General features: G+C 41.1%; 1 protein-coding gene across 1 annotated transcript in view; it reads left to right on the forward strand.

Annotated features, from left to right (window-relative positions):
• The window catches only part of LOC124607247 (exportin-5), a 193,846-nt gene that overhangs the window by 146,865 nt on the left and 32,881 nt on the right, over positions 1–14,100 (forward strand). The window contains exon 16 of the mRNA XM_047139523.1: positions 13,500–13,737. Coding sequence (XP_046995479.1) covers positions 13,500–13,737 — 238 coding nt within the window. The remainder of the gene's footprint in view (positions 1–13,499; positions 13,738–14,100) is intronic.

The following is a 14,100-nucleotide window of genomic DNA, read 5'->3' on the forward strand; positions in this document are numbered from 1 at the left end:
CAGTCAAAGGGACTGTGATACAATATCCACAGTCAACGTCTTTCTTCAGGAGCTCTAGGAACCGGGGTGATTCAAAACTTTTTTTGATGTGTGTATATTACATTGCAGTCATGGGCTGTCTATAGTTCGCCATGTTGGTACTGGCTTGTGCAGTAACTTGCATGCCCTTTCTCTGTCCATTTTTATGTTTGGATTAAAGTCTTAATTTCTGGTCCAGGAATATGCCCAAGTATCTTGTACAAGTTTCTTTTGATGCTTTTTCCATCTAATTTATCTGTAGGATTCCTTTATAAGTTTCCATTCAGCATAATGTAGAGAGTTTATTTGCAGCACACCAATTGCTCATAGTGTCATGGTGTGTGTAAGTCTGCTGGCATTTCCACTTCAGGATTCTCTTTCGAGTTTGCCACTATCACAAGGAGGAGGTCACCAGCCTTTGCGACTACACTCCTGTATGGTCATCCTCTTTCATTGACGTCAAGAAGGGTTCAGTGGTAATGTTCCAGAAAATGGATCCGCACAAATCGATACCTACAGAAGTCCGTTACAAGGAACCACTTGACTGCGAGGCTGCAAGTTGAGTCTTCAGTAAGGCTCATTTGAAAGTGTTGTTTTAACAGTTATAACAGGAAAAATATTAGATGTGTATCTACATCTACATAGATACTCTGCAAATCACACTTAAGTGCCTTGTAAAAGGTTCATCGAACCAGCTTCACAATAATTCTCTATTATTGCAGTCTTGAATAGCGTGCAGAAAAAAACGACCTACATCTTTCCGAGCAAGCTCTGATTTCGATTATTTTATTATGATGATCATTTCTCTCTATGTAGGTCGGCATCAACAAAATATTTTTGCATTCGGAGGAGAAAGTTGGTGATAATGTTCCACTGCAATGAAAAATGCCGTTGTTTTAATTATGTTCACCCCAAATCGTGTATCATGTCAATGATGCTCTCTCCCCTATTTCACAGTAATACAAAATGTACTGCTCTTCTTTGAAATTTCTCGATGTACTCTGTTAATCCCACCTGGTGAGGATCCCAGACCGCTTAGCAGTACTCCAAAAAAGGACGGACAAGCCTCTTTAGTAGATCAGTTACATTTTATAAGTATTCTGCCAATAAAATGCAGTCTTTAGTTTGCCTTCCCCACAATATTTTCTATGTGTTCTTTCTAATTTATGTTGTTCATAATTGTAATTCCTAGGTATTTAGTTGAATTTACTGCTGTTAGATTTTACTGATTTATGGTGTAACCAAAGTTTAATGGATTCCTTTTAGCACTCAAGTGGATGACCTCACATTTTTCATGATTCATGGTCAATTGCCAATTTTTGCTCCATTCAGATATCTTTTCTAAATAGTTTTGCAATTTGTTTTGATCTTCTGATGCGTTTATTAGACAATAAAGAACAGCATCATCTGCAAACAACCTAAGACAGCTGCTCAGGTGACTCCTAAATCATTTACGTAGATAAGCAATAGCAGAGTGCCTATAACACTACCTTGGTGACTGCCAGAAATCACTTCTGTTTTACTCGATGACTTTGTCAGTTATTACTGTGGCCTCTCTGACAAGAAATCACAACCCCGGTCACTTAACTAAGATGATATTCCACAAGCATGCAATTTCACTACAAGCTGCTTGTGTGATGCAGTGTCAAAAGCCTTCTGGAAATATAGAAATATGCATTCAATTTGAAATCCCTTGTCAGTAGCACTCAACACTTTTCGTGAATCAAGAGCCAGTTGTGTTTCACAAGAACGATGTTTTCTAAAACCATGTTGACCATGTAACAATAGACCGTTCAAACACAATATATTTTCCAAAATCCTGCTGCATATCATTGTTAATGATATCGGTCTGTAATTTAGTGGATTACTCCTACTGCCTTCCTTGACTATTGGTGTGACCTGTGCATCTTTCCGGTCTTTGGATATGGATCTTTCATTGAGCGAGCAATTGATATGATTGTTAAGTATGGAGCTGTTGCATCAGCTTACTCTGAAAGGAAGTTAATTGGTGTACAGCCTGGACTGGAAGATTGCTTTTAGTAAGTGATTTAGGTTGCTTCACTCCTCGGAGGATATCTACTTCTAAGTTACTCATGTTGGCAGCTGTTCTTGATTCCAATTCTGAGTTATTTACTTCATCTTTTTTGGTGAAGGAATTTCGGAAGGCTTTGTTTAGTACCTCTGCTTTGGCAGCACTGTCGTCAATAGTATTTCAATTGTTATCATGCAGAGAAGGCATTGATTGTGTCTTGCTGCTAGCATACTTTACATACGACCAGAAAGTCTTTGGATTTTCTCCCAGGTTTCAAGACAAAGTTTCGCTGTGGAAACTATTATAAGCACCTCACATTGAAGTCCGTGCAAAATTTTGAGCTTCTCTAAAAGTTTGCCAATCTTAGAGATTTTGTGTTCGTTTAAATTTGGCGTGCTTTTTTTGTTCATTCTACAACAGTGTTCTGAACCATTTTGTGTACCAGAGCAGATCAGCTCTGTCGTTTGTTAATTTATTTGGTATAAATCTCTCAATTGCTGTTGATACTATTTCTTTGAATTCAAGCTACGAAAGTCTTCAGATTTTCTCTCAGGTTTCAAGACAAAGTTTCGCTGTGGAAACTATTATAAGCATCTCACATTGAAGTCCGTGCAAAATTTTGAGCTTTTGTAAAAGATTGCCAATTCAAGCTACATCTGATCTACTCGTACATTGTTGATTGGGAAGGAGTAGAGTCAGCCCCATTAGCTGAATGGTCAGCACGTTGGAATGCCACACATAGGGGTCCGGGTTTGATTCCTGGCTGGGGTGGGAGATTTTCTCCCCTCAGGGACTGGGTGTTGTGCTGTCCTCATCATCATTTCATCCCCATTGTTGGTGCGCAAGTCGCCTAATGTGGTGTTGCACTTGGCAGCGAACTTCCTGCCTGGGAACTCCTGGCCGCTGATGCCATACGATCATTTGCTTTTTTTGGGGGGGGGGGGGGGGGGGGAAGGAGTGTAGATTGTTTCTCAGGAAAGCGCCAAGTGTATTTTCATCTGCTTTTTTAAATAGATATATTTTGTCATTTATTTTTGGATGATTTGGGGGTTACAATGTTCAGTCTTGCTTCAACACTCCTGTGTTCCCTAATCACTGTGTCCATTTTGGTGCTCATTATTAACTCAGGATTATTTGTTGCTAAGAGGTCAAGTGTGTTTTCACAACCATTTACTATTTGCATGGCCTTGTGAACAAACTGCTCGAAATAATTTTCAGAGAATGCATTTAGCATAATTTCAGATGATGTTTTATGTGTGCCTCTGGATTTAAGCATATTTTTGCCAACACATCGAGGGTAAATTAAAGCCATGATCAACTATAATTGTATGAGTCGGGTATGTGTTTTGAAATTAAACTCAAGTTTTCTTTGAACCTTTCAGCAATTTTATCATCTGAGTTAGGAGGTCAGTAAAAGCATCCAATTATTATTTATTCTGTTTGCCTAGAATGACCTCTGCCCATAGGAACTGTCTACTTCAGTTTTGCTACAAGATAAACTACTTCTGACAGCAACAAACATGCCACTGCCAACTGTGTTTAGGCTATCCTTCCTGAACATTGTTAGGTCCTTCACAAAATGACACCTGAACTTACCTCCGGCTTTAGCTAGCTTTCAATGTCTATAATGATTTGAGTATCAGTGCTTTCTATTAGCGATGGAGCTGTGGTAATTTCCCAGTACAACTACGACAATTTACAACAGCTCTACTCATGGTTCCTGGATGTGCATTCCTCCTGTATTCAAATTGCACCTTCTGAGACTGAGCCCCTTTTTGTGTTTCCCCGAAACCCTCAAACCTAGAAGACCACCCATTCCATGCCACAGAGCCCCTGCTACTCATCCAGCCATCTCCTGATCTATTCAGTGGAAGGATCAGTTCCACATCTGGAATGACTCCTCATAGTATGCACACGGAGTGCACATTGGGTTTCTTCATCTCCTTGGTAGCCATGTTCCTAAGGAGCACCATAAGGTGCCTAACATTGGAGCTCCCAACTATCAGTAATCCCATCCTCTGTGACTGTGGAGATCTTGCAGGCTGAGAGGTTTCCTCTAAAACAGGACAAGTGACTGCATCTGGCTGAGGGATAGTGTCAGCTACAGAGTGTACCTGCAACCTGTTTGTCAGACTAACCAGCAAGGTCTTATGTGTGGCCCCCTGGGAAGTCTTTCACCATCTGCCATGCCCCGAGGCAGCCTCCCATTTGACCACAGGTAAGGAGTCAACCTCAGTGCGAACAGTGACTTGGCTAGTTGCGTGCAGACTGATCGGCAGACTCAGACTGGACGTCTGTTGGATCCCCACTGTCGGTCCACAACAGTTATGCACTTCCAGCACATTTTCAAGCTGTGTAACCGAAGCCATCTCAACCTGGAATTGAGAGCGAAGTGTCACCAACGTGGCTCACATCCGTACACAACTATCACAGTCCCTATCTATACTAAAGACCATGGAAAACTACACTACACAGACAAACAAAGGACAATTGACACACATTGTGGAACTCTTATGTAGACACGGAGGAAAACAAAAGAACTGTGTCTAATAAATTAGATTACTATGCAGAGATTCAAAAACTAAACTACCAAAGCACTTAGGTGAGACTAAATAATTCACTCCTAATTAGGAACTTGTAATATGACACAAATTAAAATGCGAGAATTGTGTCTAATAAATATTAAATTAACGTGCAGAAACTCAAGAAACTAAACTAGCAAGGCACACAGATAAAACTGTAGAATTTGGTCCAGATCAGGAACTCGTAAAATGTCACAAATTCGGTTACTTCCCTGTGGCTGCTTGTGTCTTGGACGACAGCTGCTGCTGCTGTTAGGATGTATATATTGCACTTCACAAAATCAGCATCATTGACATTCAAGAAATGTTCAAAACAAACTATAACTTGCACTACGAACACTGAATGAAAAATGGCATGCCACAGTGATCTCAAAGGTTTGCACCATCAACATCAAAGGTGAGCTACAAACTATACAAGATGTTCAGCAAGGTATCCACTCTCTGTAATAGGGTGATGAGAACTGATGGAATGTAATGGCATGCAACGGAATGTGAAACAGTCTATCATGGAGCATATCGTGAAACTGGCTATCCTTTAAGGTGTAGCTACAGATAGTGCGATAATATGTTTTATAGGCACAGAAAGTATCTGGAGGCTGAATTTGTACAGTGGTTCCAGTGGGTATGAATTGCAATGTCACACATTTTTCAGGAGGGATAGTTTGCTCTAAAAGAATACGATTTTTGTACACAAACCAGGAACCAGGCAAAAGCAAATTATTTTGACTAGCTATTGGCTAAAAGCAATGCTCGCACAGTTATTGTAGTTCTCTTATGCCCGTTTTCCCATTCTTGCTTGCTGTGACATACGAGAGTCATTCGAAAAGTAATCCCTCTTTTTTTTTAGTGGAACCTACTGGAGATCCACAAATCACAACAGCACAGCTAAATAGAGCAATATTTCGGCTGCAGACTGTCATTTTTCCACATAGTCACCACCATTTGTTATGTGCTTTTGCCAATGATGAACCAGAGCCTTCATGCCATGCTTGTAAAACTCAGAACCAGCTGAGACTAACTACTTCCTTACAGCTTTGACAACAGCATCCGAGTCTTGAAAATATTTGCCATGGAGTCCATCTTTCAGAGGCCCAAAGAGATGGAACTCTGAAGGTGCTAAATTGGGCCTGTGCAGTGGATGTGGTAAGACAGTCAAGCTGAACTTTGCAATGAGTTGTGTGGTCGCAAAACTGGTGTTATCATATTGCAGTTGAAAGTTGGTCTTCTACTCTGACCTTACCTTGGAAATTCAGGATTTCAGTGTAGTCAGTGTTGTCTTGTGGTGTGCTGTGTTGACAGTTTGACAGTTTATCTAGGCTTCAGGACATCCAAAAGAACCACATCCTGGCTATCACAGAAGACTGTGCACATCACTTGACCTGCAGATGGCTGTGTCTTGAATTTCTTCTTTGACAGAGAATTCACATGTCACCATTCCATGGACTATCTTTTGGATTCCGGCTCTTAGTGGTGACATCATGCCTCATCTCCAGTGATAATGCTATTCAGAAAATTGTCGCCTTCAGCTTCATATTGGTCCATCGAGTCCCTACAAATTTCCATTCAATGAGTGGTTTTTTTCCCTTCTGTAAGCTTCTGCAGGACCTATCTGGCACAGACTTTGCAAAACCATTGTTTCCAAGGCATTACAGCTGACATTCAGTTTTGCCCACAATTATCTGGTCGTTATCTGCCGATCAGCACAGATGAGTTGGTCGATGCTTTTCATTGCAAGGGATTACAGCTGTGCAGGGTCGATCGGGCTGTGGCTTGTCATGCACACCCTTTTCACCACCATGAAAATACTTTATCCATCGCCTCACTTTGCTCACGTCTGTTGTATTGTCCCCAAGACCTTTAGTAAGCATTGATGGATTTCAATTGGCCCAATTTCTTCAGCAGTGAGGAATTCAGTCACACATCACTGTTTTAAATGCGCGTCCATATCAGACCCTATTTTGGAACACTCCTCTGCTGGTGCCAACTGCCGCAAAACAACGGAACCACCTGCAAATGAAAAAGGAAGGTTCAAGCATTAGCATGACACCAATGACATGTGACACAAACATCCGAAGTCACCACAAAAAAATAGGAGGCTTTACTTTCGGAATGACCCTCGTAGTTATTCCCTACTAGCATTGCAAGGTCAAGCACACAGAAAGAATCATAGGTGGCAGAGCACCTCCAACTTCCTATAACACAATAAATAACTTTCCAGCCAATTTACCATCTGGGTCAACAGTCCGCATAATTGTATACAAATGTATTAAGGCATTGATGTTAATTGATCTTTATACAACTCTCTTTGTACATCTAATTTCCAGGGCTTCTTTCACATGCATTTCCTCTTCAAATCCTGATTTGTTACAAATGAAAACAAATTCCTTAGTGAATGATGAGATAAGTTTGTTTATCTCACTACAATTTTTTGGGCTACAGTTCACTGTGCATCATCAATTTGAGGTTTTGTGTAAAATTTCATTATCTTATGTCTTCCAATTCTGTAGCACTGTTTGAAGTTGTGCAACCATCTATTGCTTCCCTTGAAATTGCTGTAATCTATATCACTTGCAATTTGATCTGCATATCGTAGTAGGTCACTACCCTGCACACCCTGTAAATTGAATTGAGCATCATTGAAATGTGCAAACACCAGTTTTGTAAAAAGTACACCCTGTCCTTCCTTAAAAATCCGTAGTTTTTCTTGTGTGGTACAAGGTCATATTACTGCAAACTTATTTGAAATATGTTCATAATTGTTTTTTTACTGTGGTGCAGATGATCTCCCATGTATGTAATTATGTTTAATATCCACTGCTCAAGGATAATGAACTACATAGCTCGACACCTGTTTCAGTATCACTTTCAGTTGTTAAGCACATATTGTCATCATTGTACTCCCAATGTATATTGTCCACACAGACGAGTATTTATGACTCTACACATTCCATTCACTCATTATGCCCCGAAATGCTAATATTTCATCTGCCAGTTCTTTCTCACTCTGCGAAATTTGTTGGGTTCCTTTCTGATAAAATATCAACGTAAGCAACTGTTGTTGTAGATATAATACAATGTTTGTTTTGTTTATCGTTGCCATTGTTCTGCGGTGTATCAACACCACTAGCACTGTCACACTGTTGTGAGTTACTCGTTAATTAAGCAGTTCAACTATGTTCCGTAGCCTCATGCTGTGCTCACTATTGTATACTTCCAGTCCTGCCCCCTGTTGCCATTAGCAGTCAATATTGTGGTAGCATGGTAGACAATATGTGGGACGTCTAATGCCATAAACATCATTGGCCTTTCGTGACATCGCATTCATGGTGTTCCTTGTGAGTGATGTTTTTGATCACCTTCGATTCCCCACTCACCAATCTGCGCCCATATTTTGTAGAGATTATTGTACAGAGCCACTGGGAACTGCAGATTTTGAAGATGTGCAAATGCTGAAGGCCCCTGCTATATCTATCGGTACTGCTACTGCATATTTATTTTCTGTTTTGTTAACTATTTGAGTAGTCTAATTAACTGCACCATCTATCAATTTATTGAGTGTTAATCCAAATTGATGTGGGCTAATGCCCATACACGCACTGTGTGCAGGAAGGCGATCAAAGGAATTGCTCCTGGATCTTCGCCAGTGAATTTAGGAGGTAGATCAGTTAATAAGATTTGGGTTTTGACAGAATTTGGTCCACAAATTTTTTTATAACTTGCAGGCACTTGCCCTAGCCAGATGGCATTGTCATGAAATTTCCTCAGGTATGGGGTGATTTGCAGAGTGACCTGTTGTAGCATTCGTGCTTGAATTCCATCAAAGCCAGGTACCTTCTCCTCTTGTGCATAGAGATGGACAGTGCGTACGTTGTTTATTGTGTTCACATTTGTGCTCATTATTGCATGTGTTCAGGTTCGTCCGTCTCTGGATTGTCATCAAGAAGAAGCTTATACAACAAAAATTATGCCATGTGCCTCCATCCGTGGGTCGATTCACAATTTTCCTGCCCCAATGTTGATAATACTAGTGGCATTTTTATTTTCTCAGTAAGAGTTTATATGGCTCACCCCAGTGATTGTATTTCAATTGCCTGCCCAAAAAATCCGCACAGTGTTTCTTTTTAGCTTGAAACAGAGTTTCCTGATATTGCTCAAGTCCAACCTGTCAGTCTCTAGCACTCACAGCACATTGACATTGCCTACATTTGTCTCTGGAGTCATTCCATCGTCTAGTTGGTTCCCTGTTCTATGATATTCCGTATCTGGGTCTAGTGGTGGTGATTGGGATGGCAGCATACTGTGCATATCTTAATAAGTCAGTCAGTACATGTATTGCATGTTCTCCACTACCTTCCACTTTGTGTAGTGGGAAGAATGATATTAAGTCACAAAGCTTCACTCAGTCTTCCTTGTGCAGATTAAGGTGCTGTCATCTGGGTTTTGTGTATTAGAACCAATATCTATCAGAATCACATTGTGATGGTTGTGATTGAGCCCGTCCTTCACGTCCCAGTATTATATGTGATGGAGCACTCTGTTATTTGTTACTGTAATGTCTGCGTTCCTGTTATTACCCACTCTATTTGAAAATATGTGTGGTTTTTTGTCCTTGTTTATAATAAGTAGTTTGTGTTCATGAAATGTGTCTTCAGGTGTTCATCCCCTTTCATCTGTTTTGTTCACATGCCGTGGCTTCAAGTGGGTGTTACATTATTATGAGGCTTTTGTTTGTTGTGTATTGTGCAGTCTGTTGGATCGTGTCAGTGTCTTGGTCTGTGTCATGTGAGTATAGGGCATAGGTAAAGGCGGTCAACCATGTGTCCCTACCACTTACGACATTTTCTGTGTATAACTGTTCATTGCATGTGACTATACACTTGCCACTTGAAATGACGGTAGGTACCTTGAGGTGTCACCACAGATAGCTGTCATACAGCAGTTGACTCAAAACATGTTATCTGCCCATCCCATATGTAGGGCTTTTGAAGGCATGCCACGTCCACAGGTACTTCATTCACAACCTTAGTGAGCTCGACATTCACGAAAGTACTCCTTGTAGCATTCATTTGTAGAAGCCTACTTACTGATATTAGTGTACATGAAGCTATGCACTCCAGATTTCGAGAGGTCAAGGTTCACTCATCCGTATGCCGTCACAAGGTCCTTGTACATTTTTTCTGTGTTGAGTGCTTCTGTGCACCTTGCACAAGCCTTATGCATGAGTTCATGCAGCTCACTCAGGTCTATCGTTAAAGTTTCAGTTCATAATGTTATTCTGTCTGTTTGCCGTTTGAAGTGTTTCATTGGATTCTAGCCTATTTAATCTTATACTCATCTCTACATTATTATAATTAATGTTGTTCCAGTTCTCTGTTTATTGTTTGCGTATGCTTATTTCCACTGAGCTGGCTTTTGACAGGGCTGGATAAGGTGTCCTTGTGGTGGCACCAGTAGGTTTTTAAGGCATGTTGTTGATGAAGGACTGGAATCTTCATGCAGCAACGGGTGTTAAACAGCCCTTGCTAAGGTGCTATGTTGGGCCATGAGATTGGGTGGTGACAGTGTGCTTTTCCACATCTGTTGCCACCTTGGGGTTATATGGTGGTTTGCTACAAAAAATTAGAGGGCACCGGGGAGGGGGGGATACTTTCGGTGGTGACATTGCCCTGATTTGAATTTTATGCGCTTGAGGAATGGTGGTTTGCTGTATGAAGCAGAGGGCACAGGGAAGGGGAAGAACTTCGGAAGGTGCCCTTGCAATGACTTGAATTCGTTGCATTGGCAACGGTTGTAGAGATAACATTGGAAGCCTGAAGCACTGGGAAAAAGTACTACTGATTCTGTCTTCACCCAATATGATTCCTGACACGTCAAATGTAACTGGCTTGATGTACGATCTGCTCTTGGTTTTATTGTAATGCTTTTTGTCCTTCCTTTCTACTTTCACAAATACATTGACTACTCAGGATTTCTCTCTCAAGCTCCTCAACCCGACTGAGAAGTCGTTTTTGCCATATGAACTGTCTATGTGCCCCATGTTTTAACATTCGTAGCCACGTTGGGATGGATCAAGCCTTGCGCCAGCATCACATCCATACAGTCTATTGTTTTCAGAAATCTTACCTGGACCTCTTCAGCTTGGAATGTTGACAAGAGCATTTCTGCTTCTGCGCTGTCTGCCCTTTCCCCACAGCTGTCACAGCCACTGACACAGATGAGGCTCAGCTGAGTCTCCACTCCACTGCCTGCCACCAGGTTCTCTCCCATGTCAACTGACATTTATACTTGTGTTTTGTTGTGTTGAGTTTGCAATGTTATCACTGGAATCATTGGTATTTAGTGTCCCCCTCTTTTCAGTTGTATTTCTATGCATCTCTGTAGTTGGTTCAGACAAGCTGGCTGTTGTGTAGCTGCTTGTATGTGGAGCATTCGGCCATTCCCAATTTGTTGCAAACACAGTTCCATTTCTGACAGTGTACTTTGGCCTCATTTCCTTTGCAGCCTGGACTTTTGTGGCCCTTCTCCCCACATCTGTTGCACATTATGTCAGTAACTGTGTAGTGTTTCACTATGTGGTCAAGGTAACAGCACCTAAAACTATATGGGACAGCATCATAATCTTTAAAACTTAATGAATGGAAACTAATATACACATTGTCTCTGACCAGTAGCATGGCACACACAATTGGACTGACTTCAATTATATTATTCGCTGTTTGCCTTTCTCTGGGGCTTCCATGAAACAAATTTTTGGCTTCCAATTGAAATTCCTCTTTCGTCATCCTTTCACTGAGGTTCTGTTGAGAAAGTCCGGATCTGATGGGGTTTCTGGACCTGCTGAACTATTATAGGTGGTCTACATTTCTGTGACCTTTCTCGTTTTATTTCACTGATCTGGGCAGCTTTTTTCAGCCAGCATCTGGCAGTGTGCCCTGTTTTTCATTTCTATAGTCACAATTATTTGGTGTGGTGCAAATCGCTATTATCTTCAGCTTCACATTCTCCAGGTCAATTTGGCTGAGTAGGATTTCCCACACTGTCTTTGCATCCTTGATGTTAGCAGATTTTATGAACGAGGGAGGGAGGGGGAGGGGGGATTGCCTGTTAGGCCTTGGCCTGTCCAACCTTGGCTTCCTCTTTAGCCCTATGTTCGCTCTTTCCTCCCACCACTACAGAAGCAAAGGAGGGCACTTGCATGCTTGCTGACATATGCATTTTTTTTTCCTACTGTTAGCCTGTAAGTTTCTGGCTGTAGACATTACATTTTTTCAGCTGCAATTTGCACATTTGCCTGTGCAAGCACATTCCTCAGCCTACCGTTCTCAGCTCAGAGTTCCTCATTATTAGCTTTGAGTTTGGATCCCTCAAGTTCATGGAAAATTAGCTGGTTCTGGATTTTTTGTGGACAGTATTGTGCTAATTTTCCCCACTTTTCTCTCTTTTAAATTCACTAGATATTTCCTCTGTATGTCGGTCTGTGGTGACTAATTTTACTTCATCAATGGGGGAAAGTACTTTGCACTTCCACAGTGGCCATTCTTATAGTTTGTTAGTTCACTCACTTCCTATGAGGCCGTTCATTAGAAATGGAGCAGCCATTGAAGATGTGCTGTGCAAGACGGTTGCTTGACTCTTGTCAGCTGAGGAAGCTGTCTAGATGGGTGCGGCCAGCTTGGAGAATGGCCAGTGGATGTGTTGGCTGCTACTGCTACAGCTACTGCTATTGATGTCGGGGTGTTGTTCTGTGCAGCACAGCGTGCTGACATACGAGAGCCAGCAAGGCTGGCATGCTGACACAGAACTGCAACTAATGCTTGGCTAGCAGAGGGGTGATGGCCCTTCTGCTCACGTAGTGAACAAGTGCTGACAGATGAATGCACTACAAAACTTTAATCACTTTCTCTATTTAAGTCACAATATCTACTGCATAAATGAGAAAAACACTTGGTCAGAAGACACTCCCAGAACCCATGAATGTAAATACCAGTTGTCCTTAGCCATTTTGACCTAGGAAAGCTGCGTCCAAATACAGACCCACATCACGCAGCAAACACCTTGGCACCAATCTTGGCACAATTATGAATATCCACTAATCTGGTGCAGACTTTCTTCAGCATCCAAAACACTTTGTATCCTCCCATCTTAAATCTGGCGAATGGTGTTTTATGCTATTTCTTGCAAGGGGAATATTCCAAAACCTTGAAAGATAGTGTTATTAATTATTATTTTAAGATATGACAATGCAGTATTAGTAATGAGGTGATAATATTGCTAATATAATGTAATATGCATCTGCTGTTGTAAATTCCTCATATTAATTGAGGCAGCAGTGATGGACGACAGCTTTGGACAGACATCAAAACTTCATTGAATTGGGCATGAGTCACAGCGAGTGACAACACTTAATCGGAGAGGACTGTAACACACGATTGATTGCAAATATGTTATTTGTTCTCGCAGATTTGCAACAAATGACATACTGGCAATGACCAGCAGTTTTAAGACACTGCTGGTGTTGGAATAAATGTCTGCATCTTTTGTCAACTAAGTAGTGGCTTCTTACATGCATTGTTAGTAACAGAGCACTCCTTGTTATTAGTGTCTGTTAAAAGAAAGTGTGTTACTGAATTTAACTCTAAAAATGAATGCATGCAAAAGTAATGATGACATTATTGTTAGAGTAGGTGTTAGCACACCACTGGATTCCTTTGTTATCTTCTTTAATTGCTTTTCAATTCATACTGAAGCAGTAAACATAGATATTCATTTTTGTACTTATATTCTGATGAGAGGAGACCATATTTAATGTTGACAGTTTTCTTAACCACATGATTATTAAACTAATTTTGTTAATGTTCTTGCTCCAGGGCCTTGGCATGGAGTGATACGATATCCAGCCTGAAGGCGACCTTGCTTGTGTTACCAGTAGTGCGGCAGCTCTGCTCTGACAACAGCCTCACGCCACCAGCTGCAATGCATGTCATGACTTCAGTCCTGCAAGGCCTGCAGATGCACGGCCAACATGACTCGAATCAGGGAGCACTCATAACGCTCGGCCTCCAAGTCTATGAAGTACTGCGGCCAAAGTTTCCAGAAATACGCGAGGTTTGATGTTTTACATAATTGTTGTCGAGTATAGGACCATGTTTTTAGTGTTTCTGCTGGTATTAATTCATGGTTGTTACTGAAGAACAGACAGTACTTACAGTATTGATGAGGCTTTTTATGTGACTGCTAGTAAGTTGAGTGATGTTACTTTCCACATATTTATTTGAGTGCTCGCAAATGCAGTTTAATTTGACTACTTCTTCCAGAACTTCAAAACTTCTAGGGCCACCTTTTACTCCAGCACCTGATAGATGTCACCTGTCTGAACTTAAACGTATCTCCTTCAGTGCTGCCATGTTCAGTGTCAAAATTTATTAATAATGTCTCAACACAAGTCTGGAGACACTGAAGAAATTTCAT

The sequence above is a fragment of the Schistocerca americana genome, chromosome 3, assembly GCF_021461395.2.
Source record: "Schistocerca americana isolate TAMUIC-IGC-003095 chromosome 3, iqSchAmer2.1, whole genome shotgun sequence".
NCBI lineage: Eukaryota > Metazoa > Arthropoda > Insecta > Orthoptera > Acrididae > Schistocerca > Schistocerca americana.